Source organism: Lepidothrix coronata, unplaced genomic scaffold, assembly GCF_001604755.1.
Source record: "Lepidothrix coronata isolate B3197 unplaced genomic scaffold, Lepidothrix_coronata-1.0 Scaffold125, whole genome shotgun sequence".
Lineage (NCBI taxonomy): Eukaryota > Metazoa > Chordata > Aves > Passeriformes > Pipridae > Lepidothrix > Lepidothrix coronata.
Genome location: NW_016690305.1, coordinates 1,015,211 through 1,042,260, shown reverse-complemented (window position 1 = coordinate 1,042,260; position 27,050 = coordinate 1,015,211). Strand labels below are relative to the sequence as shown.

The 27,050-nt window shown below is 45.2% G+C and overlaps 1 protein-coding gene across 2 annotated transcripts in view; it reads right to left on the bottom strand.

Annotated features, from left to right (window-relative positions):
* PAK2 (p21 (RAC1) activated kinase 2) overlaps positions 1-26,345 on the bottom strand; it is a 42,879-nt gene extending 16,534 nt beyond the window's left edge. For both annotated transcript variants that reach the window (XM_017826287.1, XM_017826288.1), the window contains exons 1-2: positions 26,247-26,345; positions 5,138-5,348 (exon numbers count right to left, since the gene is read on the bottom strand). In XM_017826287.1, coding sequence (XP_017681776.1) covers positions 5,138-5,324 — 187 coding nt within the window. In that variant the 5' untranslated portion in view covers positions 5,325-5,348; positions 26,247-26,345. The remainder of the gene's footprint in view (positions 1-5,137; positions 5,349-26,246) is intronic.
* Between the last annotated feature and the right edge of the window lie 705 nt (positions 26,346-27,050).

The window sequence follows — 27,050 nt, the reverse complement described above, 5'->3', positions numbered from 1 at the left end:
GGCTTGGAGCAACCTGGGCTGGTGGAAGGTGTCCCTGCACAGGGCAGGGGGTGGCACTGGGTGGTCTTTAGGTCCCTTCCGCCCCAAACCATCCTGTGATTCTAAGAATCAACATCTTGTTCCATTCAAATAATTTATATTACGGCAGCAAGAAAATAAGTGACTAAGAGCACCAGAGTGCTCTGTTGAGCACATAAAATCTGAACTTTTTAAATGTTTACAATGCAAAAAAAAGGAAATTTTAATATGGATCAAGAAAAGCAGTGAAGACAACTTCAGTTCAACCTCAAGTTCACCCTAAAGACACCTAAAACTCAGTTGCCTCACTGCTTCAATTCAAGTTAATTAATGCAAAATAGGACTTCCTGTGATGAAGATAAGAGTTTATAGCCTCAGAGCAATTACCTAATTTAAATTAAAAGGGAAAAAAAAAAGCATACCAAGTACCAGGAGCAGGAACAGATAATTAGAAAGACCATGTGCACAATCCAACCCAGATCCAATTAAATTTATAAGATGTTTTCTAAAGCCTGGGGCTTTGGTTTTTTGTTTGTTCGTTTGTTTGTCTGGGGGGTTTTGAGAGAGGGTTGGGGGGATGGGTGTTAAATTTTTTTTTATTTTTCTGCTTTGTTTTTAAATTCACCTTAAAAATCCTGTTGTTTCAGTACAGAAAAAGCAGGTAAACCAGCACCCTCTTCAATACCCCACAGCAAGCAGAGACGGTGCCGCTCAGAGCCAGGAATCCGCCTGAAATCCCCTCACGCTGGCGGGAAGGGAAGGACAGGCAGTGAGGACAATGCTCCCAAACGAAAAGCCATGTGGGCTGCCTCCAGCTGAACAATGCCGTGGAAAGACACGGCTGCTATAAACAGGATATCTTTAATATGGCTGCACAGGGCAGAGCCAAAAAGCAAACGGGCTGTCAGACGTTCTCATTAACAGCCTTCGGTCACGGGACAGGAGAAACTGCTGCTGTGAAAGCTGAGGAAAGCACCATTTCCTCCCTATTTCTTCCCAATTTCTTGCAGTTGTGTGAAAGCAAGAGGGGAAAAAATATATTTTAAAAAGTTATATTCCTTAGGAAGGTTCCTGTTCAGGAGCACTTGACATGTAGGGAACAGGAGCTGGTGCTCAACCCATCCAGCATGCGCTGTGTAAATAAACCCACTCCTTCCAAAAACACATAGATCCCATCAGTAGGCAAGGCAAGGAGACTGAAAGTCATTCCTCTGCCCACAGGAACAGTGGAGCAGAGCAGCACTTCAAACAAACAGCTCCTGCCAGAGGCAAGCCCGGTGAGTCATGTGCTGGCAGGACATCCTCGAGCGCTGAGAACAAGGCCACGGGGAGGCCACACTGCTTCCCAGCCTCTGGCTGGGTCTGGAACAGCTCTGGATTGCAAAGGGAATCCCTTTAGTGAAGGGCAACGCTTGTCTCAAACAGTAAGTGAAAGCAGGAAGTGGTGGTCTTTTATTGACATGGGTGGGCCTGAAAGAAATAAGTCTGTAAGCAGGAAGTTACTACAGGTTGGTGGCAGCACCCCAAGAGATATTCCAGACCTCTGAGGGTGGTGAATTTGGGTGCTGAAGGTGGCAAATCTGGGTGCTGTCAGCTCGGGGCAGTGGCACATGTCTGGAGCAGGTTCTGGCTTAGCCCTTCAATCCTGCAGAAACTATTAAATTTACTATTAAATTGTTGGTCGTGGGAGAAATGGCAAGACTTTGCCCCTTGGACCTGCAGGGACAGCAGCATAGTCCCCCTGTTCCCGGGAGGGGAAGACACACAGGTCCTTTGGAAGGATTTAGTGAGCTGGAGAAACACTGTGTGATTAAGGAGGTGCCTCAAAAATACAACTCAACTCAAACACAACTGGACTCTTCCCCAAATGAAGCCACAGGCACTCGCAGCAAAGGCATCACCCAGGGCACTTCGCACGGCAAACCCATCCTCACACATCCCTCGCTTCCCACCAGCCAAATTCCTTGCACAAGGCAAGAATCACAGCTGTTTCCCAACAGCTGGTGGTAGCAGGCAGCTGACTCCAGGTGAACATCTGGAGTTACTGAGCTCCAGCTGAAACCACACCGAAATCTGCCCTGAGCGCGCCACACGCGGGACCCTGGGTGGTGCCCTCAGCACCTCCTTTAACACGTTCTGCTCAAACATTTCTTCTTTTAGGGGACTATTTTAAAGCTTTCCAAAACCACACAGAGGTTCCTTTGACTTCAGAAGTCAAGCCAAGGAAATTCATGGTGATTAAGTACTCTAGTAAGAAGATGACTATCGCTTCATTTATCCTAAACAATGGAACCAGGGGGAACAAACCCTCCGTGACGAGGTGATTAAATAATCCCTTCAAACTCTCATGATTATTTCAGCACAGAACGAGCTCAGACTTGGGGCAGAAACTGTGTAATTGCTACATCTCTCACCTGCAGGGAGTCCCCCAAAGCACATCCCCTCCTCAGCTACAGAAACCTCCCAAGAGGGAGGACCCTGCAAAATCATATGGACAGAGATTTTCAGACAAAGCCAAACAACATTCCTGGATAACAGCAAGGGCATCCCTTCATTTTCTGAAAAGGAGAATTTACCATTTTTGTAGCGATTTGTTAACTTTTGCACCAGCTGGAGAAATTTTTCCCCATGGCAAAATTTCTATCCCCGGCTGACAGATTATTTTGCATCTAGCCCCACTGTATTTTTTAAATCCAAGCATGAGGCTAATATTTCTATAAGGCTTCCCAGTAGCTGAATTTCAAGAAGAAAAGGATTTAACTGAGCATTTCTGGGGAGGGTGCATCCCAGCCATGCTAATGAACAAAACAACTACCATCTGACTATTGTGTTGGTGCCAGAAAGACACTGTGTCCACTTCTGTTCTGCTTACATTTGACAGCCAGTTTTGCAGACTTGAGGGCCAAAATCCTTTCTTTGGATGTTTGCATTAGCCTTGTTGTGGGTCATTCAATAGACAAGTTTCTTCCAAATTAAAAAAACTACACCTTTCAGATAGTTTCTTCCAGTTAGGTAATTCAATTTTCATTTTTCCTAACCACATTATCTCGACTAACAGGAAAATCTGCCTTTTTTTTTTTTTCAGAAGTACATTATCTGAATGAATTTTTGACATCTAGAAAACACCAACAGACATGATTTTTCTTAAAATGTATTTTTCTCAGCAGGAATTACTCCTTCCATTTTAATTTGCAACACTAAGTATCAGTAGATAGACACACATTCTAAGCAAGTACGCAGATAAATTTCCCTAAATTTGGTACACACCAGTATTTAGAGTGGTCTGAATAAACTTAATGGGGCTCCAAAGCAATCTCAGATGAGCCAATACAATTTTAGATAATTCCTCAACCACCTCCCCAGACATTTCAGCAACCAACAAAACCACCATCAAGATGGAAAGAGAAAACATCCGTGGAGAAGAAAAGGTGCTATGGAACGTCACAAAGCTCTCCAGCTGTACTGTACCCACTTGTATTCATAATTCATTTGTCTTACTAATTCAGAGCAAGCAAAGCCTTCCTTCACATGGGGTTTATGTTCTACTTCATTATAACCCTGTCTGTAAAAAGGGCTCAAATGCTCTGATGAACCACCAATGCAACATGACAAGTGCCATCCCAGCTCCTAAACCATTCTTGCCTGAAGATGGGCAGGTCTGATTGCCCCACAAGATTTCCTTGCAGCACTCACCATGACAAATTCCAGGCATTTCCTCCCACAACCAACAATTTAATAGTAAAACACCAGTTTCTGCAGGATTGAAGGGCTAAGCCAGAGCCTGCTCCAGGCACGTGCCACTACCCCGAGCTGACAGCACCCAGATTTGCCACCTTCAGCACCCAAATTCACCACCCTCAGAGGTCTGGAGCCTCTCTTGGGGTGCTGCCACCAACCTGTAGTAGCTTCTCACTTTCTGCTTACAGACCCACCTCCTTCAGGCTCACCCATGTCAGTAAAAACACCACTGCTACTCCTGCAACCCAGCCATGGGCGGCTAATTCACTAGAAATGAACTTGTGAAGTAACTGTGCTGCTTCCCAAAGCTACACTGGCCAAAAATCCTTCCATCCTCCCCAAAGGAAAACACACCTACTGTTGAGAGTGGAAAGCCAGACTTTGGAATGAGGGGGAAGCCTGCCCTCCAGGTTTTATCTCCAGGGTGAGGCATGGCTGCAAAGGGACTGCTCAAACAGCTGAGCGAGAGTGAAAACCAGTCCTGGGGAGAACACTCGGCCATGAGAATAAACAACCAGAGGAGCAAAACCTCTTGAAACAACCAAACCTGTGTTGGCATGACCAAACCAGCCCTGCACCTCTACAGCACACCAGCAGCAAGGCACAGGGAGACAAGAGCACAACTAGAAGGCACTAAGAGCAGCAGGGTCTTCTCCAAGGGGCATATTAATAGTGACCAGAAAAATGTTAACTAGTAGATTAATAAAATGGTTAGCAGATACAGGTCAGGCTTAAGTCCCTGAGCTGCCTCAGGCCAGGCTTAACTGCCTGTGAAGTTTTACCACCCAGATGCTAGAAGATATTTCTATCTATGCACCCTTCTGTTGTACATGGATACAGACATCCTGGAGAGACAGGATTAGACTCCAGTGCTGTATATACAGAAAAGAGGACAGAAACACACAACCACAGTCTAGTTTCATTATAGCAAAATTTTTCCCAGAAATAATCCTGATTACAGCAACTCAGGTTTTCCCCCACGAGTAATCAATCCTAACAGTGCATTTCCACAGGTAAAAGGATGTAATTTCTCTCAGTTTTCCCACATGCACACTGCACTTTCACCACTATTTCTTTACTATCTTTTTTCTTCCTCAAGGTGCCACATGAATGATCATCAACATGAAATAACTTCCAAACCAGTTGGATGCTCAGTTTAAAGCAGAAATCTGCATTTAAGTGACATGATCCCCAGGAATGCCAGACATAGATTAGGGTTGTTTGGAAATGCATTTCTTCAAACTGGGCAGCAAACAGGAGAAGCAATAGGTGGTGGTTTTCCAGTCCCCTGTGCTTGGACAGGTTGGACTCAGATGTCTAAAGGACTACCAAAACTTACAAGGAGAGCAAAGGAATACCTTGGAAAAGAGAGGCATCTTACCTTTTTCATTGCTATAGAATATGGAGATGATTTTCGACCTAGGTTTTCTCTCTTCTGGGACAGAGGGCAGGGGTTTCAAGCTGTGGTTGGCGGCCAAAGGATCTTTGCCCCCTGAACTGAAGATGACACTGCTCATCCGGACAGGAGGAGCTGGTGGCTTGTCTTCCAGTTCTCCGTTGTCAGACATGGTTCTCAATAGCTAGTGAAAGCCCTGGAAGAGAAATATTTGTGTTAACACAGAAAAAGAGCACAGGAATGCAGGAATGTAGCATTTCTTCTGTTGGACAAGTGGAAGGAGGTGTGAATTCAACTTTGAGGAACACAGCAAGCACTGCACGGGCAGGCACTGACACCTCCACCAAAGGAAGCAAACCCCTTCCTCATTCCCACTTCTGGGCCACCCATTCATTTGTGCAAGCAGCAGCGTTTGTGGGATGGAGCAACAAACATTTCCAGTGATAAAACTAACCCAGACAAAATGAACAATTCCCAGATCTGGTTCCCTGCTCACACAAAGGGTGCAGTAAGGGCACAAGTACAACATCTTTTAGGGGTAGCTCTAGCCCAAAGAGCTTCATGCTCTAGTACCAAACAGCTTTAAAAGCCTTAGATGTTTTCCTTCTTGTCATTCATCAGACAAGATCTTGGGAACAAAAGAACTGCTTATGTTAGTAAGTCACAATTCAGCACACTGTCCACATTAAGCTGCATTAAGAATCTCTCTACCCATATTACACAGCCTACATTAAAGAGCACAGGACTAAGATCCACAGGGTGCACTCCACTTCTGAATGAGGCCTTGCATTGCTTCCCCACTTGGTGCCACACCTTCTCCTTTTCTAAAAAAGCATATATCACCACAGTCCTGTTTGAATCCTGAACAAAAACATGAGCGAGAACACGGACAAACAGCTGCTAAAGCTAAAACCACGGCACAATAAAACATCTACATGACACATTCCCTATTCAAAAAAATCTGCGCTGGCATTTCCTCCCTCCTCATAATATTTTGGAGATTTTTCTCTGATCACCAGGAAACAGGCACCTCTCTGATACAGAGTAAATGGCACAAAGAAAGATTTACAGAAATTACCTCTCAATAACAGCTGAGTAACAAACAAGCACCTAATTCCTCTGTTCACTCAAATGACAAGCTACCTCTTTGGAACAGGAGCCAACATATTTCCTCCTCCTTCTCCTCTCACAACAGTTTGGGAAATGAATGGCCTCCTGGTGCCTACCAACTTCCCATCACGGTGCCAGGGCATGACTCAGTCGCAGCCACATGTTATCAGTGTCATTATTCACAAGAGCCAGGACAAGACAGTGCAATCCCCTCTCAATTATTGTGCTACCCAACGACTCACACGACACCTGCATCCTGCCAGCAGGGCCTGAGCAGCAGAACTAGAAGCTCGTGGACTGTCATTCCCTGTCATTTCACAGGGTGGGTGAATGCTGACAAATCCCAACAGATGGACACAAATCAGGCCAGCAGCCTGGACTGGGGCAGCACAAGAGCACACTGGTTTATGTCGTTAAGACCCAGGGAAATTAAAATTAATTATCCCCATAAATGCCCAGGAAAGCACATCATTTCTGCACAAACACCTTCAGAGGCACAAGCAGCACAACACTCTGGCAGTGCAGTAAAAACTGGACATGTGCTGGTTGCTCCACTGACTTGGAGGCTGCTGGGGAAGAGCTCCCCGAGCTGTGCAACACCCACCTCTACAGACCTGCCCTGGAGCCCTTTGTTGATGATAAATAGACCTGCTACACCCGAAGGAGTCTGCAGGGATGCAGTTGGGAGTCAGGCAGCGATTCCCACCGCCCAACACTCTTCCAAATTCACTCACTGATTGCTCTTTCAGAGGTTGCAACTTATCTACAGGACATTCTGTGTTTTCCAGTACCTGCACTGCAACATGGAGGAAAAAAATTAAGTATCCTGCAATCCAACAGCAGGCCTGAGCAGCCTACCCACATAGATTTTAATTCCAAATGCTTCCCTTACAACACACTGCACCAAATACCTGACACCAATTTGAGATGTATAGCCCAAATATAAGGTATTCACCTTATATATATATATATATATACACACAATATATCCACCAAGTCAAACTGATTTATTCAATCAAAAATGTAAAAAATGCATATTCATACATACAGATATGTATGTATATTCCTAAAAATATATATTCATATATATACAGATACATATTGGAAAGTCCTATTGAAGTTGGGTTTGGAGTGATGGCAGCACAGGGGACCATAATCTATATCCCTTCTGCTAATCAAACCTCAGAAAAGAGCAGGATAGAGGGTCCTTAGCTATCCAAGTGGGAACAGACAGTTAAAGAATTCCTTCTTTTGAACAAATGCAATCAGACAGCTAAAAAAATCACAGTAGGCAAATAAGCATATCATATAGCTTGAATGCCAAAATGATACAAACTGTGTGAAGAAAGAAACATCATGAGTAGCCTTTTGTACTTTTCTAAAACAAACCCGATTATTTCCTCCACCTGTGCAGATTTTTTTGAGCTGTCTGAAAATAGCAATAGCAAGATGTAAGGATAAACAACTCACCTGCATCTGAAACTGGACAAGAACAGACTTGGCCCTCCAAACCCACGGTAATTCCCCCACATGCTCCCTTAGAGAGCCCAGTCACCAAATTAACGATGCTGTAATGTGGTATTCAGGTTACAAATCAAATCAATCAATCAATCAATAAATAAATAAAAATTAACAGCACTTTTGTTGACTCATTTTTAAAATAAAATTCTCACTCTAGTAAAAATTCTTCATTTTCAGTGACAGAAGCAGCTCATCACATGCTCAGTATTAGAGATTCTTGATCCAAAATGAGTTATTCCTTAGCATCTTGTGTGGCCAGGAGAAGACACTGCGAAACAACAAGCTGGAAGCAAGTATACGGAAAATCCAAATCTATTCCAGAAGAAAACCAGGCACTTCAAGAAACTGGTGTAACAGCATCTGAGCAGAACCCCCAGAGCTGCAGCTCCCATCAGCTGCTGAGTGTTCAAAGTGTTCAGAGAGATCCTTGACCCCCGCTCGAAGTACAGCCCAGGAGCTCCACGGGGAAAAACAAACCGTGGGGCTGGTGGAGCAAACTGGAGTGGCACAAAGAGCCCAGGCATCAGCTTCCCACCTGAGGGACTGGCTCCTTCCAGCTCATTAAATCCGTGGTTTAGGAAAACCTCAGCTTTAAGGAAAGACTTCAACTGTGATTTATTTACTAACACAAAGTAGTGAAATTTCTGAGCGGCTGCTTCAAAGATCACTGTTTAAAATAAAGTGCTAAATTCACACCTAGTTTGCACAAAGGCCCATTTCAATGCAGGGCAGCTTCAAATTCATGATTTAAATAAATCACACAGCTCCAGGAAGCAGAATTCCAATCCTTCAGTTACCATCAGAGGTGGGGGAAAAAAAAAAAAAGTCAATCATTTTGTCCAGGTTCAAATCCAAACAGGTCTTTTTCTCCTGCACTCAGCTGAAGAAAAGAGCAGTTCCCCTCTCCTCTATCCTTACCCTGGCTTCATCACGCAAGGGAAATTTCCACGGCGTCAGGAAGTACTTCGGAAATTGCTACGGAGGTTTGGCATGATGGGCAATGCCTGGAGGAGGGATTTTTAGAAACGGGGAAAAAAAAAAATAAAAAGAAGCGTGCAAATACACTCTGAAGCTCAATTTCTGCTCTCTCAGTCCCCCAAAGAGGAGAAGGAGCCTGTTGAGATCACAGCAGCCAGACGTAATCACTCCTGCACCACCACCCACGTGTGCTTGTCCTGCTGATTCATGCCTTGTGCAGGGAATTGCAAGGACATGGGGAATTTTTTTCCCCCCGTGCCTGCCAGCAGTCTGTAACCCAGCAAAGGAGATGTCAGGTTCATATTTCTCTGACAGAATCAGACAACACAATTAATGGTGGGGTTTTTTAGGCTCGGCTGAAAGACATTTACTAAAATAGTTAACCTGAGCTTGAGCAACCTCACAAAAGTATGTTAAAGGTAATATGTGGAAGAGGGATTCACTTTCATCTTTGCCAGTGAAGGAAATACCAGTAATAATAATGTATTCAAGCACATCAGCAATTCCCCCACAGTCACTATTTGCACCTCACTTAATACAAGAACTAGAAAGCAATGGATTGAACCACAGAGACGAGCTGTGAAGCTGCAAATAATACTTAACTACAGCCTTCAGACAGATTCAGTACCACCACAGGACAGCACTGCAACCCACTACATAACCAAAAAAAAAGACATAAAAAGAGCTAAAAGCTTTTTTCCCCACAATTCTGCTGCTTAACCCACAAAACACATCTGCAGGTGGCAGTGCTGGTGACCACAGGGCCCTCTGACTCTCAATCCTCATGCCCAGTACATGACACTCCTCCCAACTGCTGTCCCCTCCTTTTGACAAAGGTTTCCTGCCCTGCTCTGAGGCAGCAAAAATGAAAGTACCCTCTCCATCCTCAGCAGCCTCGGACACCTTCTCAGTACCCACTGCAGCAGCTGAAGGGCAAATGTGCTCTTCTCCTCCACTGCAGAGTGTCCAGACAGGGCCTGTGCTGTCTAAATCACTCACCACCAATGCTGGAGACCTGAAGTCAAGCTCCTCACAACTGCAACTCCTCTCTCGATGAATCATGAAGGTTGGGAAAGACCTCTCCGATCACCAGGTCCAACAGTTAACTCAGCACCATTAACCTTCCCACCTTTGCCCGGCGAGGGTGAGGCAGGACACACACAGGGAGCAACTCCTGTAGCTTAACCCACCCTCCTGTTCCTCCCAGCCCCTGCAGAGACTGATCTGCACATGTGTTGAGTTTCATTTTTACAATCTACACCCTGCTGCTCACTACCTTTCTTCCTTTTGGGGATGAAAAGGGCCCGACAACCCACGGCATACCCAGGTCACAGGACAGACAGCAGTTCCTGTCGCTGCCACTGGTGGGAAAACACCCAGAAACAACCCTGACAGTGAGTAAAAGCTGGAAAGTAAAGTGAGAATTGGGCAGCGTTTTCAGAAAGCCGACGGACACACACTGCTGCAGCACATTAGTCTGAATGCTCTGGCTTTGACTTGCTTTTCTGTTGTTTCTCCACCTCCAGGTTCCCTCTTGTGTGAGTGTAAAGCTGGGCTGCCTCCTGAAGAACTTCCTAAGCCTGGCTCTTGTGCTGGCCTGGCTTCCCTGGGCTCCCTCGGGATGGGGATGGAGCCTCACACACACTCCCACCCCAGCCAAAGCCCTGTGCTGCTATTTAGCTCCTCTGACTTCTAGAAAAGGACAAACATTTTTCTCCTCAAACTTGTTTTTCAGAATGACTAAAAGGAAATAAAATTAAACTGAAGACGATCATTTTCCTCCCTGCTGCAGTGCACACTCACACTTTCCCTGGAGCACTTGTATTTGAGCAGATTAAGTTTTAAATCTGTGTTCTGGTCACACACAGCAGCCTTGCAAGGCCCCAGGCAGGGTTGGGTAGATGGTCAAATCAAACAGCTGCTGTAGAAAGTTCTCACATGGTGATAACTTGAATTTGTCTTCTTAAGATGTTCAAATTAATGTGTTGGAGGAGTCTAGGCTGCACCTGTGATTTCACTGCCTGGGATGTGATGCAAAACTAAACTGGACTACTGCTTGGAAAAAGAAACCAAAACTGATCACATCAAGCTCAGAGCTGTTTGATAACGTGCACATAAAATTCCTCCTCCTGGCACACAATACTGTGCTTTACACTGCCACTGATCTCTGAGGGCCAGAACTAAATCAGTGAAATAAATCAAATAAATCTGTGACAGGAAAATCACAGCGCTGCAAACTGAACTCAAGTTCTATTTACTACAAGTAAAAATTACTCAGCTCATTTACTATCAGCAGCACAACACAGAAGGAGCAGCAAAAACATCAAATTTAAGGTCATTTTGCACGGCTGACCAAAAAGGAGAAGTAAGAGATTTCAGGCTAACAACGTGTTAAGAAACAAAACCACTTGTTTCTTCAAATCCTAATTCTTGATGTGCCTCTACAGCTGCAGGACCTTTTTGGGACAACACCTGAACTGCAGAACGCTTGGGCCACGGACACAGCTTGAAGGCAACACAGCAGAACTGCTTGTGGTCTGACAGAAGGAATGGAAGAAGAAATGAGAGCAGCTCAAAAGCGAAGGAAGGGCTGACAGTGGGTGCATGTCCCTGCCCCTGCTCCAGCAGTGAGTTCCCCCTCCCGCATCCCCACGGCTGTCACCCCTTCCTGGAGGGCCTTACAGGGTGCCACTGGCAACACTTGTCACAGCATCCGGGACAGCCACGTCCAGAGCGCAGGAAAAGAGCAAAGGAGATGCCTGGAAAGAAATCTCCAAAGCAGATGTCAAGTGAAAAAGGGCACAGAGTAACTAAAAACAATACAAGTGCCAGCGAGTGATGCTCCAATGAAAGACTGGTGTGACAAGACAGATTTAAGACAGTCACATCTCACTCTTGCTTCCTATTATAAAAATCCTTGTTGAAAACGTCTGGAGACTCACTCCCACTGCCCCCAGGCCTCCAGCAGTTTTGGTACTTTGGTTATACACTGCCTCCCCACACCACCACCTCTTTATACCTGAAAACCACCTTCCAGGAGGAGATGAGACTTGACACTTCATTATTCTGGAAGAGAGGTGCAGGTTTTAAGCGGAGATTGGAGGGCTACACATTTCATCAGACATTCCATTTTCCTAGATCAAACAGATTTTGGAGTCCAAAAGCAGAATGAAGTGTCTCCACGGGTATTCTTCTTTTCTCCCCGCCCCCTCCTTTCTTTTTTTTTAAAGGCTCCTGTTGAGCAATAGATTTCCTGTGATTAGCTCACTTAGTGCTGATTATAGCTCACTTCCTCCCAGGGATTAGCAGAAAGCAGCTTTCTGACAAGTTTTTATTCAGATGGTGCTACCTAGCCACAGCTTCCTGCCCCATCACTAACAGCCTCTTAGTTCAGCAGATCAACAGCTTGAAATTATTTCACTGCTGCAGAACAAAAATCACAAATCCAGCACATCTCAGACTCGTCTTCTCCATGAAAAACAAAACAAGTCTTTTAGGATGTTTATCTTTCCAACTTGAAGCACTTGGATCCACGAGATTTATTTAATCAGATCCAAAAAGGAGTTTTTTAGAACAGAATGAGACTACCTTCAGAGACTGAAAATACTTATCTCATCATTTCGACTCAGAAAATGGTGCCAAAAAAAAAAAAAAAAAACAAACCCGGCAGTGGCAGACAAAGAATTACTTTCTTGCAGACTTGGCAAATGCAGTAGCAGATCTTCTGCCTGCCAAGAGAGGACTCGTGCAAAAGCACGGACCAGAGTAACCGTGAGGGCGGCCAGGAAGAGCCAGCGGGATCATCCGTTCCACCTACAGTGATTAAAAACACGTGTGGGTGCTCCAGCACATCCCACCTCTGGAAAGACAGGCACCAACCTGCACATGGCGTGCTGGAACACGTCCTTCCAGCTTCAGGGGGTCTCGGATAAAAAGTGTTTGGTCAGTGCCAAACCTGTGAAACCCCAAGTTATTTTTATTTAGCTTTTTTCTTTTTATGGGGAGGGGAGAGGAAGCTACGCTAACCTAAGACGCTCCAAAGAAGCTCAGATCTCCCTAATTTAGAAGCACAAAAGGTACTCGCCCTTCAGATGATGCAGTTGGGATAACAGCTAAAAAAAACCAAACCCAAATAAAAAATATCTGAGCCCAACATACGTTTCACTAAGATCTACAAAGGGACAAAGAGTAACCAAACCAACCACCATGAAGTTTATAAACAGGTCAGGTCCTTCTTATCTTCCCTTTGCTGCTAGATGTGGCAGAGGAAACACATAATACTGTGACTCTAACGAGAGTAAAGGAGAAACTCAGCCTGATTTGGCAAGACCAGACTGGATGACACACAAACATGCTCAGCTAAATTCTTTCCAATTTGTCTTTTTCCAACCCCTTAATTTCCTTATGATTTTTGCCCAGTCATAGAAATAGAAGGGAAAAAATCAGCACAAATAAATGCTGTTTAATTGTCAAGTGATAAAGAGATTATGGGGGGAAAAAAGAAGATAAAACTCACGGTCGAGCAGAAGAAATAAAAAAAAGCAGAAAGGAAACTATCTTTAGTGCAGAAGAAGGGATAGCCTCTCCCAAACTGTAATAGATGTGCTTCCCATGGACCAAGTTACACAAGACAAATATCCTGTTCAGGGGATATTTCAAAGTGTTACTAAGGCTTCAAACCCACTGCCAAAGTCCATTACAACCTGAAGCACTTATTGACTCCTTAAGGCACTGAGCAGATGTGCAGAATCCTGCACTGAAAACAAGCAATCAGGCTGCAAAAATAACGTTTTTGAAACTAAAAGAGATCCCAGTTTTCTGAGGAAGACTGTGAATGAAACAGATATCAACAGGGAAAATCTGAGTAAGCCCAGACTAGAGACAAGATGTGCAAGAGTCCTGGTAAAAGCCCATTAGTGCATAGAAAATTTAAGCAAATTCACAATACTTGGCTTCACTGAACACTGGGGCCACCTGTGAGTCTTGTGATTCATCTTCACTCCATCCCTTTAAACCTGCAGGGAGATCAACCCCCACCTGAGGCCTCATTTCTGCTTCATAACATAAATGTGGCTCTACTGAGTTGAGGTGGCATTTTACCACCAGGAACCTCTGCTCTGTCACCGCTGAAATAGCTCAAACACCACAGGCCACAATACCAGACGGGCCTCAGAAGTCACTTCCCAACTGCTTTTGTGTCCCATTTCCCGTAAGTTTGGCAGGAAAATTCACTTGGCAAGGCAGCTGATGGCAGGAGTGCACAGAAATGAGCCAGAGGGATGAGCTGATGGACGTGGATGCCCATTCCCACCTCGCCCCGAGGCAGCCCTTGCAGGCCCACAGAGGTCTACAGAGTGTGGTGGAGGAGGAATTAAACCAAGAGGGATCCATGGGATCCATTCCCACCCTCTGCTGCGGGGCTGGGGAGTTGCCGCCTACCAGCTGAATTCAGATCCATTTTATACAGCCCACAGCCAGAGTTTTCCTTCAAGGAACCACTGTGCTAAGATGCATGATGATAACACAAGGTGTTTGAACCAGCCTGTTCAGTGCTCAACCAGGAAATTATCCCTGCTCTGCCTCCTGAAAATCCTGAGTCAACTAAAGGCAGACAAGGCAGCCGGCGGCGGGCACAGCACATGCAAATCCAGGGTTCAAGGTGTTTGGTGCTTACTCATATTTCACCACCTAGCAGGCACTTTTCAGCCTTTATTTTCACGAGCTGAGGTTTTCTAAAGATTAAAGGAGAATGGGGAAAAGGGCAAGCAGGGAAAGTTTACAAGAAAATAATAGGAAAAAAATAAGTCTGCATCTCATTGCTGAGATTCTCTCTTAATTAAAGCTGACATTTACAGGCAGGGAGGGACCACACATTCCAGAGCAAAAGTTATTTGAGAAAAGGCTGCCCTGCACGAGGTACCTGTACAACTTGGTGCACTTCTGTATTAACAACATCATTCACAGCTGTTTAACCTGGAGATTCACCACCCAACAGAGCAGTGACACAGCTGTAAAAGCATCATCAGGCTGCTGGTGGTGTGCAGAAGGATCATCAGTATCCCTATTAGGGAAAGAAACCTTTTTTAACCTTTTTTATTAACTTCTGGAAATCCTACTGTGCAATGGTAAAACAAGGTTGTGGCTTCTCCCCCCCCCCTTTCTAATCCAGGTTAGGAGTAACTGGAAAGAGAAGAGGTCACAAAGTATGTATGAGGATGGCAAAACCAGGAAGAATCCAAGGTTAAGGGATCTGTCACTCCCTCATCATGCTGGTAGAGCTATCAGCTATGGGAAAAAAAGGAATAATAAGGGAAAAGACAAAGGGAAAAGATGAAATGTCTCCCTCCAAAAGACCTCTTTTTTCACAGGCATTCAGAATAGAGCTCTTTGTTTCTCTCTAGTGGCTGCCCAAGGCTTGCTTCAACTGCAATTGGTGCAGCTTGGCAAAACAGCCCTGGGGGCCAAACCCCCAACTCTTATTACATTGCCAGCCTGCCACCAAACGCCACAGTGGGAAATTCTGCCTCTTCCCAGTCAGTTTTCCCAGACACAGTGCACACCAGCACAGTGCTGCCACCCGGACAGCACGGCCACTTGGAAGGGTTTGCCAAAACCCCTGCGTGACCCAAACTCAAGAATCGTCCATCTTCATACCCACACTGGACATAAACTCAGCCAGAAAGAGCAAAGGCTGCAAGAAATCAAATGCAGGACCTGTAAATACCAGAAGCACTTGGGCATGGCAACAGGTCTTTCGAAAACAACCCCCCCAGCCCGAGATGGCTTGGGTGGACATGGCTCATGTCCCCATTCTAGCAGCACCACACAGAAACCACAGATCATTTCTCCTGGGAGAGTTACATTCCATTTGTGCCTTGACAGACTACACTGACTTCTTCAAACACTCAGACTCCTACAAGAGAAGAGCTCCCTGCAGCATCCCACTTCTGCGCTGCTGATAGCTGGGAAAGTTGTCCATGGAAGTGACCATAAAGTTCATCCAGTTCCACCCCCTGCCGTGGGCAGGGACACCTTCCGCTATCCCAGGTTGCTCCAAGTCCTGTCCAACCTGGCCTTGAACTCTTCCAGGGTGGGGCAGCCACAGCTTCTCTGGGCAACCTGTGCCAGGGCCTCCCCACCCTCACAGGGAGGAATATCTTCCTAACATTTCATCTAAATAACTCCTCTCTTAGTTTAAAACCATTCCTCCTTGTCCTCTCACTATCTGCCCATGTAAAAAGTTGCTCTCCCTCTTTTTATAAACCCCCTTTAGGCACTGGAAGGGGCTCCAAGGTCTCCCTGGAGGCTTTTCTTCTCCAGGCTGTACACCCCCAGCTCTCCCAGCCTGGCTCCAGAGCTGAGGGGCTCCAGCCCTTGGAGCATCTCCATGGCCTGCTCTGGACTTCAACAGGTCCACATGTTTCTTCTGCTGAGGACTCCAGAGCGGGATGCAATATTCCCAGTGGGGTCTTTTAATTACTTAATGAGAAAGCAACACACTCAGGAGGGGTTACCCCAATGTTTCACTACCAACAGCGGCTCAGTTCTGTGGGATGAAATCAGATCTTTAGTAAAACACTCCCAAGAGCTCAGCAATAAAACCTCACACTTCAGCCACAGCGCTGGCACAAGTGCTTCAAGACTGTCACATTCAGAGGGAACTCCGTTACACAGCTGAGGTTTCAAGTTTTACAGGTTCTGTACACACAGACAAGTGACTATTTTATTTTTTCCTGGCATATTTAACTCTGTTAGGAGGGGTGAAGCACCCAGATGGGCACACAATCAATTCTGCAGCCACTGCACAGCACCACAGGCAGTCCCTTCCCCACTATTTCAAGGCACAATAAAGAGAACAAAAAAGCACACCTGCAGCTGCCACAACTCAAATCAGCCCAAATACTCCCCTACAGTTCTGGACATTAGACCTGCATTCACCAACAGAAAACCAAAAAAACTGTAATATTACTTTCCTTTAAAAAAAAAGAAGGGAAAAGTGAGCAAGGGAAAGGGTCTCTGTAAATCACTCGCCCCTGTTCACACTCCAGTGCTCCTGCTGGGACACTGCACTGGTTTTCTTTGTGTGCTGTTACAGATTTTCTACTTTAAAATTACTTGCACACATACAAGCAACATACTCATGTACAGCCTAATGCAGCAGTTCCCTGAAATTTGGGCAAATGTTCTTGTATGTCTTTCAGGGAGCCAGGGCACTTATTTGAATGCTGGAAATGACAATTTGCATTCAAAACACTGGCTGCCAGAGTGAGTTTTTAACCTAATTTTCTAATTTTAGGGGTTTTTTAAAGTTATTCCTAGTGAAACCACTTTTCACTCAAACAGCTTTTTATCTAAAATACTGTTAAAACAAACCCAAAGCAACCAGAAACGGAGGACAGGCTACAAATCAAATTATATTAAGCAGCCAAAAAAGCACGGAACTGTATGGTAATTAAAAAAATATAAATAATTTTTATGCTGATGTGGAAATTATTTTTTTGCCAAGCCTAAGGGAGAACTACAGGAACCAGTAAGTAGGGAAAAAATAAATATGAAAAGCCCCAACCTCTTCTGCGTTAGTACTACCCCATATGCTTCTTACTATTCATAAATCAAATGTATGATAAAAATACCCAAAATATGTAAAGAAAAGTGCAATGACTTAAACACCATCTGTGAGTGATTAAATTCATCAAGTTTGCAATGTGATTTCATATATCCCACCAATATTGACACACTCTGAGGGAGTTACTATCCACGACTGTTTATACAGGATGCTGCAGTACCAGGGCCACAAAAAATTGATTTTACAGCTCAAGAATGAAATACTTTTTAAAACATAAAAATACAGACTGAAGAACACCATTACCAAATGAACAGACAAAAGGCCTGTGAAAATTACAGCCCCACAGGATAACCAGCACCCTGGGAAGCTGAAGAGCTTCCAAAGGAAGCTGTCAAGTTAAAATAATATTGAAACAGTTGACAAAACATAATATCAAACCTATAAAGCTGTGAAAGACTTTTAAAAAACCCCACTTATTGTTGTACAAATTCTGAGTTTAACAAAGAAGCATATGTAACTGTGCCTGTTCAATACACAATGAGTGACATTCCTATGGGCAGAAGGGTAAGATTTCAGTGATATCTTAACAGAGCAAGAATAAAGCTTCAGAAAACTCATTTTTGTGAGGCTCAGGCATTTTACACATGAAAAGGATGCAGTTCTCAGACCTAGTTCTACCTTATTATCTTGCCTCAATAACAGTTGTGCAATCATAAAGCAGCTGAAGATGTTTGTGAGGATGAGACTGAACTCACACAAAACAGACTTCAAAGACTTACCTCCTACAAAACACAAATTCACCCATGACATGGAGGATTCCATCCATGAGGTCCTCACACACACATCCCACTCCAACAAAAAAGTAAAGCTACTTATTTCAGTAGAAATAAGTATTTCTACTTATTTCTACTTAATTCAGTAGAAATAAGAGAGATCCCACTTATCTGAGGGGTCTAATTCCATTGCAAGGGATGCAATAAATAATTACGAAAAACATCAGACATTGCTCTTGCTGTGCCACCAACACAAGAGCTGCAGACAAATCACAGCACTGCCTTCATGTTCAGCACCAGCTGAGCCCTCATCACAGGAGGGTGAAGGATGTATCAGGCAGGGAACACCAATAGCCTATTCTTTCATCCAGAGGTTCAGGAGACAGCAGACCAAGCAAATCCTGGGCTGCCTCCCAGCTCCAAAAAGCCATTTAATAGAGTCCTTACACTAAAGCTGACATTTATCAAGAAGAGATGACACACACTGACAGCCTGACCCAGCACAACACTTCTCTGCTTTCCAAATCTTCCTCTTTTTAATTCACAATACTATTGGCTGCTACCAGCAAGGGTGAACACACAAACGAGGACATAAAACATTATTGTTGCAACAAACGAGCACGGAAGACTTACAGATTCTGTGATTATGAAAACTCAGTTCTTTTAATTAAAAAAAAAAAAAAATCCTCCTCTCATGAAATTTATCTTAGCCATGGAAGAAGCCAACTTTAACATCACACCTCCAGAAGTGGTCAGCTTTCCAAGAGTTTGTCATCTAAGGGAAAATTTTCTCGGGTCCTTCCAATTGTTAAGAAAACAGGAAGCGAATTTCAGTAAGCCATTTCCATAGAGCAAAACAGAGATAAAAATCTCTATTAAACCTGGCAACAGAGAGAGCCCACAGAATATCAGTTTGAGCAGCCACTTGCCACCAGCCTGTCCCCACACTGCTCACTGGGGAATGGCCCGTTGTCCACTGCACAGCAGCCAGGCTGCCCAGAGACACTGTGGCTGCCCAATCCCTGGAAGTGTCCAAGGTCAGGTTGGATGGGGCTTGGAGCAACCTGGGATAGAGGAAGGTGTCCCTGCCCATGGCAGGGAGTGGCACTGGATGAGCTTTAAGGTCCCTCCCAACCCAAACCATCCCATGGTTCTGTGACCAGGTGTGTGCGAGCGCAGAGCCAGCGAGTAAGAAACCAAAAGGAAAGCACTGATGGTACCCACACCTTGTTTAGGAAATGGACAATAAAGGCAATAAAGAGGAATACTGACAAGTTATTTGACAAAACCTTTCAGGGTCAGGCAGAGAAAGTGGCTTCAGCAGCACAGGAAACACAGTCACTCTGTTAACCAGAGCGACGTGGAACAAAAACCACATCCAGTTCCAGTCTTGACCAAGGTCCCTGAAACAAAGAGATTTCTCCAGTTCAGATGCAGTTTTAAATTTAGAAAGCTGCCTCCCTCACTTTGGTCCATGGGCTTTGGAAGTGCTGAGGAAGTAAATTACAACCACCACCAGTCCCTTTGCCAAGTAAGACCTGGGAGAAAAGTGCTGCCAAAGACTCACTGCCAAAGATTTTTCCATCCCATGGTAAGGAAGATCTCCAAGGAGCCATGCTAAAAGTATTACAAGATAAAATTCAATACCAACCACGTGTCTGACAAGTATATCTTAGCAGCAATGAAGGAGCAGGGAAAAAAAAAATCATTTAAATTCTGACAGTGTTAATAAAAAATGTGTTTTTTCTGGACAAAAAAAGTCATCACCACCACAAATTAAACCAAATTAAAAATAATTTCATCTGGGTATTTTCACTTATCCTTCATTCTTTCCATTTATTCCCCAACCCTTCTTTCTAATTTTTTTTTAAAGACACTAAAACTTTATTACCTGAGATGCTCCAAGCTCTAGTCAGATTGCTGTGGATTTATAGATTTACCAGGTGCCTTAACTTCTTCCACAGTAAAACTCCATCCAGGTTTACTAAGCCTGAGCACATTTCCTTGTGCTGCAAAAAGACTTTCCAGCATGCACACAACAAGCCAAGGAGAATGAGAATTACACCTCTCAAAGTCAAATATTTTACAATGGAATAATTATTAATAAGTAAGAAAATAAAAGACATCACAACCACACGCTGAAACACATTGCCCTGCTCGTGAAGAAACCACCCAAACCAGTTGTACTGAACCACTCTTGAATTTTTATTTTGCATTTCCAGCAACTACCTGGAAAAATAATCCTCACTGAAAAATCTCAACACAGATTCACTCTAAAAAAAAAAATATATATATATATATATATAAATATATATAAAATAGGTCCAGAAAGGCTGGAAAGGAAAAGTAGTAGTCACAAAAGAAGTGAGTTCCCAGCACTGCCAACACATACTTTGGGAACTCCAAAACAGCCTCATCCCAAAAATCAAGAGGTGCTTGCCTGAATTTCCTGGCTGCAGCAGTCAGGACCTTCTTTACCACAAAGAATTATTTCCTAAGCTTGGACACTGGTATCAAAGAGCCTTAGCACGTTGGCATCAAATTAAAATTAACCGTCCTTGTTGCTAAATAGCTTTGAAAATCCCGGATCTCACTTGTCTCCTTGTTCCACTCAGGGGTGAGAGCAGAAAATATTTCACACCTGGTGATAATGCCCCAGCTCTGACAAATCAAAGACTTCACATCATTTATTTTTGTAAGAGTGACAGCTGGCGTTTCACACATTGGAAAAATAAAAGGCTTTTTCAAAGCAAAAAAATCATTTCACGGCATCAGAAACCTGTTTGCTGTGCCACAGAAAATGAGGGCAGCATTTTGTGAGGAGATCCTGTTCAGTTTTGTGTTTGATCTGAAGTCACATTCCATGAAAAAGGCAGAAGGAGCAGAAAGCCAGACAGAGAACTCTCCGGCTTTTCCAGACCATTAGTGTCAGATCACTCAGCAAAATTCCCAAGCCAAGTTTAACATCAGGAATTCCCTTTCCAGCAGTTTAGTTCCTGACACGGATCCCCACACGCAGGGATGTCACAGATTGGGGCTGGCAGGAACCCAAAACCCCTGGTCTGGGGCCAGGGGAGAGCCAGACCCTCTCCCTGTGCCCCTGCACCCCAAACTGGGGCTGGTGCCCGTTGCCCAGGTGGCAAAACAATCATCCACCCCGTGGGCAGTATTTCTGTCTAAATTAGGGCCAGCAGGTGGATTTAACGTCCGGGTAAAATACCAAGCACTCAGCTGATTTAACACTAGTATAAAACAGCAAGTTTACCTTTTCAGTGATGTTTCTGAATTTTAAAAGTTGCTCACTTCCAAACATTCACATAACTTTTTAAACAACTACTTTTTTACACCCTAAAGCAGATAATTCATGAGCTGAAGTGCACTTCCAATTCAGCCCCTTCCAGTGAGCTACTTACACAAGAATCTGCCCAGCCAGCTCCCGCCTGAAGCCCAAATCCCCAGATCCCTTTAAAACAGGATGGCCTTTTGCTGTAGACAGGCTTAGGGGAAAGATTTTCATTCCTCCAGGTTCTCACTTTACTGGAGACCTTTCCAAGACCAAATGGGTTAAATATTCAAAGGTGATTTTAAACAGCATCTTCCAGGGACAGCTTTTCCTTGCTCTGTCCAGGAGATACCTCTGCTAGTTAAAGCAGTTCTAAAATGACTGTAAATGAAAAACAAATGCAACAAAGAGTAGAAAGTATCACATTAGTTTCTAAAATGAACCCCATGCCATCAGATAACTCTGATTTCACTCATTAAAGGAGTTATGGGAAAGGCTTCATGTGCTGACAGTTTGACTCCTGTGGGTACACACCGAGTCAAATATCCACCACCTAAAAAGGAAGGAGAAAACTTTAGGAAAAAAAAAGAGTAGAAGTTGGATTGGAAAGACTTTTTAATGCATTTCCATTCCCGAATACACCTGCCAGCTGCCCTCATTGCTTCACATGATGTTAAATCCTTTCTTAACACTGAACACCACTTAAATCACACTCACTGCAGCCTCAACACGCTGGCTGCTTCCTACAGCCGCTTATGTTTTAAATGAAACTACAGAATTAGAAATAATTAAACCTGCCTTGTCAAAAGAACTCCTTTGAAGACAAATTTTGCTAATTGCCAGAGAGAAGAGCCCTGACCAAAGATTCAAATATCACTGAACTTCGGGCATTGCCAGAGCTACACCAACACAGAGTTCAGACCCTTTGGGAAACAACAACCTATCCATTATACAAAGCCCCCAATATTTTCTAGGAGCCTTAAAATTACTGTATTTCCTAGTAAGGTGGGCTCATTCGAACAGTTCTAAGCGTTTCAAAATTTACAAACAGAAATCAGACACGTCAATTTGAGAATTTCACAATCCACTTGCTTTGCCTGAAGGAAAAGAGCTGCCTCACTAATTCCTGAAGCTTTTCAATGTACTACAACCTTTAGAAAGCACAAGGAATTCCTTTTGTGAATTCACGGTGTGTCCGATCAAAATTTATCTCAACAGAAAAACTGAAACCCTTCTCAATTTTAAGGCGTTTTCCTAACACATCCCTGCCTGCCAGGTGAGACATTTTCAAAGCCTGGTTAATCCCCATTCCCAGCTGAGAAAATAAAAAGAAGCTGAGAAAACAGAAAGAATGATCCACTTACAAAAAGTGGCAAGTCAGAGAATTAGGACCAAAACCGGCATTTCCAGCTCTCAGTGACAGACAGTGATCACTGCATCAGTCAAAATACAAACACTGAAGTGTGTATTTTCACATTAAAGGAAATAATTTTACCAGCTTTAGGTAAAACCATGGTCTGAGCTCTCAAAAACCTTGAGCACTGAAGTAAGGCTCGAGTGTTAACACTGAGCTCCATCTGCTCCTCACATCCCTGGCAGGTCACTAGGAGATCTCTTCTTCTCACCTGAAAATATCTACTACCTTTTACCACCTGTATTTAAATGCAAATAAGAGCTTTCCAAAGTCTTAGCAAGCTCAAAACACAGTAATTCCAAACAGGAAAGCCCAAGAGTCCTTAGGCCTTCGGGGAACACTGCGGTGTTTCCTTGCTAAACTGAAACTGCCCTCAAAAACCTGCCCTGCCCAAGGGCTCCTTGTCCTTTGCCCCAGGTGAGCACCCGGGACTCCTTCCCTCTCCCCCACCTCCTCCTGAAGGCTGGCAGGAGATGGAGCCTCCTCCACGGTGCTTCCCTGGTCAGACTGACCTTGCCAGGAGGCAGAATCAATCCAGCTCTGCATCCAGTGGACTTTATCGTTCTCAAGAGCCAACCTGGCAGCCCAGCCTGGCACCCAGGGGATTGGTTATCTCTGGAAGTGCTGCCCTTGGGAGGGCGAGTGGGAGCCTCGGCGCTGGCACCTGACGAGGTTCAGTCCCTGGCACTGCCATGGCAGGGACAAAAACCCCTCCAGGAGGACACTGTGCAACTCCAAAGAGCCCTCAGAGTCTGGGGCCAGACAATCACATTTGATAAGGATTTAGGTGCCTGCTTGGAAAACTGAAAATGGAGCTCGGTGCAGCCTTCCTGAATCAATCCCAGCCCAAAAGAGAGCCCTCACTTTGACAGGGCAGAGCAGGGTGATGGCAGCAACCACCTTCCCAGGGAAAAAAGGGAAAGCTCCACAACCACCTTGTTTGGCCCTTTCCCAACTGCCAGCAGCAATATGTTCATCAGGATGTTAATCCCTGCAGCCTGGCTGCTGAAGTCCTCTCCTTCCCCTTGCTCTCCCCACCACCAGCCCTCTGCCACCATCTCCTCGTGGATGCTTTGGAGACTCAGCTCCATTCCAAAGCCCTGTCTCACGACTGGAAATTCTGTTGGTGCCACCCCTGGGCCCTCCAGAGCAGTGCCTTTAACTCAGGGTTGTTTGCAGAACAAAGAGCTGCTTCTCTGTTGTGCCGGCCACGTCAGAAAACGTGTGTGTTGTGAGGAACAAGAAAATACTGGCACAGACCTCCTAATGCAGGAAACAGATAAAAAGGGAAAAAACCCAAACAAAACCAACCCAAGACAGATGTAAGAGCTCTGAAACTGAATTATCTTATTAATAACACACAGACCTAGACTGGGGTCCCTGCGCTTTTTCTTATCACAAGGGCAAAATCTGCAGCACCAATCAAACCCCTCAATTCCAAAGTTATTTCGAAACCAAAGGTGCTTGAATAACTCTCCCTTTTAAACACAACCAAAATGCTGACAAACAACACAAGTACACATGGGATTTTAAAAGGATATTATTTTAAAATAACCCCAAGACTGGAGTTGCCATACATGGTCCCAGCATCCACCCACCCACCCACTCCAGCATCCAGCCCAGAGAGGGAGCACGAGCAGGTGCCTCCAAGAGGAAACTCCCCCAGTTGGCCAAAGGTCCAAGTTGTATCCCAGTACAAATTTCATCCTAGTAAATCAACCTCTGATGAGCTGCTGCACAGCAGAGCACAGGCCCTGGATGCAGTGCACAAGCTGCACGGTGTTAAAAAGTGCTAAGTGCCCAGACAGAGCCATTATTCCACAGCTAAGAGCCTGATATTGTTAACAACCATGTCCGTGCAAAGATGAGCCAAATTCCACACACAACGTAGATAACACAGAAGATTCGAGTCATTCTTCTTCAAGCATTTCTGTTCTGGCCTCAAGAACTGCAATATCCACCCAGTGAACTTTGGAGTGAGGCTTTTCCTGCCTCTAGAACATTACCCAGTGCACTTTGTTTGAAGTGCTCCTATTAGCTCAAAGATTCCACTCAAAAACTCATAACAGTTTTGCATTTTTATAATTCTACTTCACTTCCACTTTATTTCAGTCTGTAATAATGAACCAGTTCTCTGATGTAACATATTTTTTAACCTGCCTCCACAATATCCCTATGAGTTTAATTACCTTCATCTCCAAAATGAAGAAACTGAAGCACTTTGTAGCAAGTCCCTGTTTTTTTAGGGAGATGCCACTCCAGGACTCACACTCTGAGGACACTCCAGCTGCAAAGCAAATCCCAGACTTTCTCTAAAGCAGGCCCTATTTTTCAGGTATAAAACCCACCAAAAAACAGGCAGAAACCCAAAGAAAGACAGAAATAAGATGATAAAAACCTCACGGTATACCATGTTTGAATCGCCCCTAACATAGCTATTAGTGTAGGGCTTCCAAAATAATGATTGTATTACATATCCAGACACTGGCCATAAGGCAGCACGTGAACTGGTTTATTTTGGCTACAGCAAAGCACAGCACAGCTCCTCGAAAGCAGCTGATGAACCCTCTGCTCCCAAATCAGCCTTTAGGCAGTTGCCACATGGACCAGGCTAAATCCAGCTTTACCCTCCCTGCTCCCCACTACCATTAACCTACTACAAGCAGGTTGAGATGGGATATTGGAAGGAATTGTTCCCTGTGAGGGTGGGGAGGCCCTGGCACAGGTTGCCCAGAGAAGCTGTGGCTGCCTCATCTCTGGAAGTGTCCAAGGCCAGGTTGGATGGGGCTTGGAGCAACCTGGGCTGGTGGAAGGTGTCCCTGCCCATGGCAGGGGGTGGGATGGGATGATCCCTAATGTACCTTCCAACCCAAACCATCCCGGGATTCTGTGATTCTAAACCACCATGCGGGGCTTTGACGGGATAAATACAAACACCGGCGACAGAAACAAGGCAGAAAACTGCGGAAGGAGAAAACCCCGGCGGGCTCGGGGACCAGGAGCAGGGATTCCCTGGGATGGGGAGCGGGAGCTCGGGGCGGCCCGCGGGCACTGACAGCGGCCGCGCACGGCCCGGTGCCGGGATCTCCGCGGTAACTTACCCCGGCAGCTGTGACACCCCCGCTCCCCGCCGGGATGGAGGAGCTCTCCCGTCTCCCCAGGGCCCCGCGCCCGGGGCCGCGCTGGGGGGCGGGGGCCGCCGGGCCCGCAGGAAGCGGGGCCGGGCCGCGGATCCGCACAGCCGGGGCGGGCGGGGGCGGCGGGGCCGGGCCCGGCGGGGCGGGGGGCGAGGGCGGCGAGAGGAAGGGAGGAAGGGAGGAAGGGAGGGACGGAGGAGCAGGGAGGGAGCGGGGACAGGGCCGCGCCCCGAGAGATCCCCACCGCGGGCCCGGCCCGGCCCGGCCGCACAAAGGGCAGGGGGCGCGGCCGGCAGGTGTGAGCGCACTCACCGGGTGGGCCGGCGCCGCCACCTCGGCGGACGGACGGACGGACGGACGGACGGACGGGCTGGACGGGGCTGAGCGCGGCGGCGGGACCGGGACCCGGCGGGGCGGCGGCGGCGGGGCCGGAGGGGAAGCGGAACCGCCGCGCGTGGCCACAGCCCGCGGGGGCGGGCAGGGGCGGGGCACCGCCGGCAGGGCACCGCCTGCCGGAAGCCGGAAGTGGGCTCGCCGCGTGGCACAATGGGAGTTGTAGTACCCCTCGCTGGTGGGAAATGTGCTTTATATCTGTAAATAATATATATATGTTTATCTATATAATATTATATTTCTCTGGGCCACAGCCAGAGAAAAATAAAACTGTCTAATGGCCCTAAAAGAATAAATGTGTTATATATATATGCACACACATATATATGTTATACATATATGGGGTATATATATATATATAATGTTACATATATAAAGTATATATAGCAATGTATATAGATTTTATATCTGTTATATATTATATATTTTACGTTATATATACATTATAAATTATCAATATTAAATGTTAAATATAATATGCATATAATAAATGCTGTGTATATAACATTTCTAGATAACATTTATACATCTTTATGCTAGATTATATAGATTACATAATATATAATATTTATTATATATCGTAGATTTTTATTTATTATATTTACATAGATTTTAATGTTATATATATAACATATTTTTCCTAGAGGCTTTGCCCCTCGCAGCTGGATATTGCCCACAGCCAGAGGAGAATAAAAGAGCCCCACAGCCTACAAAAAGAATAAA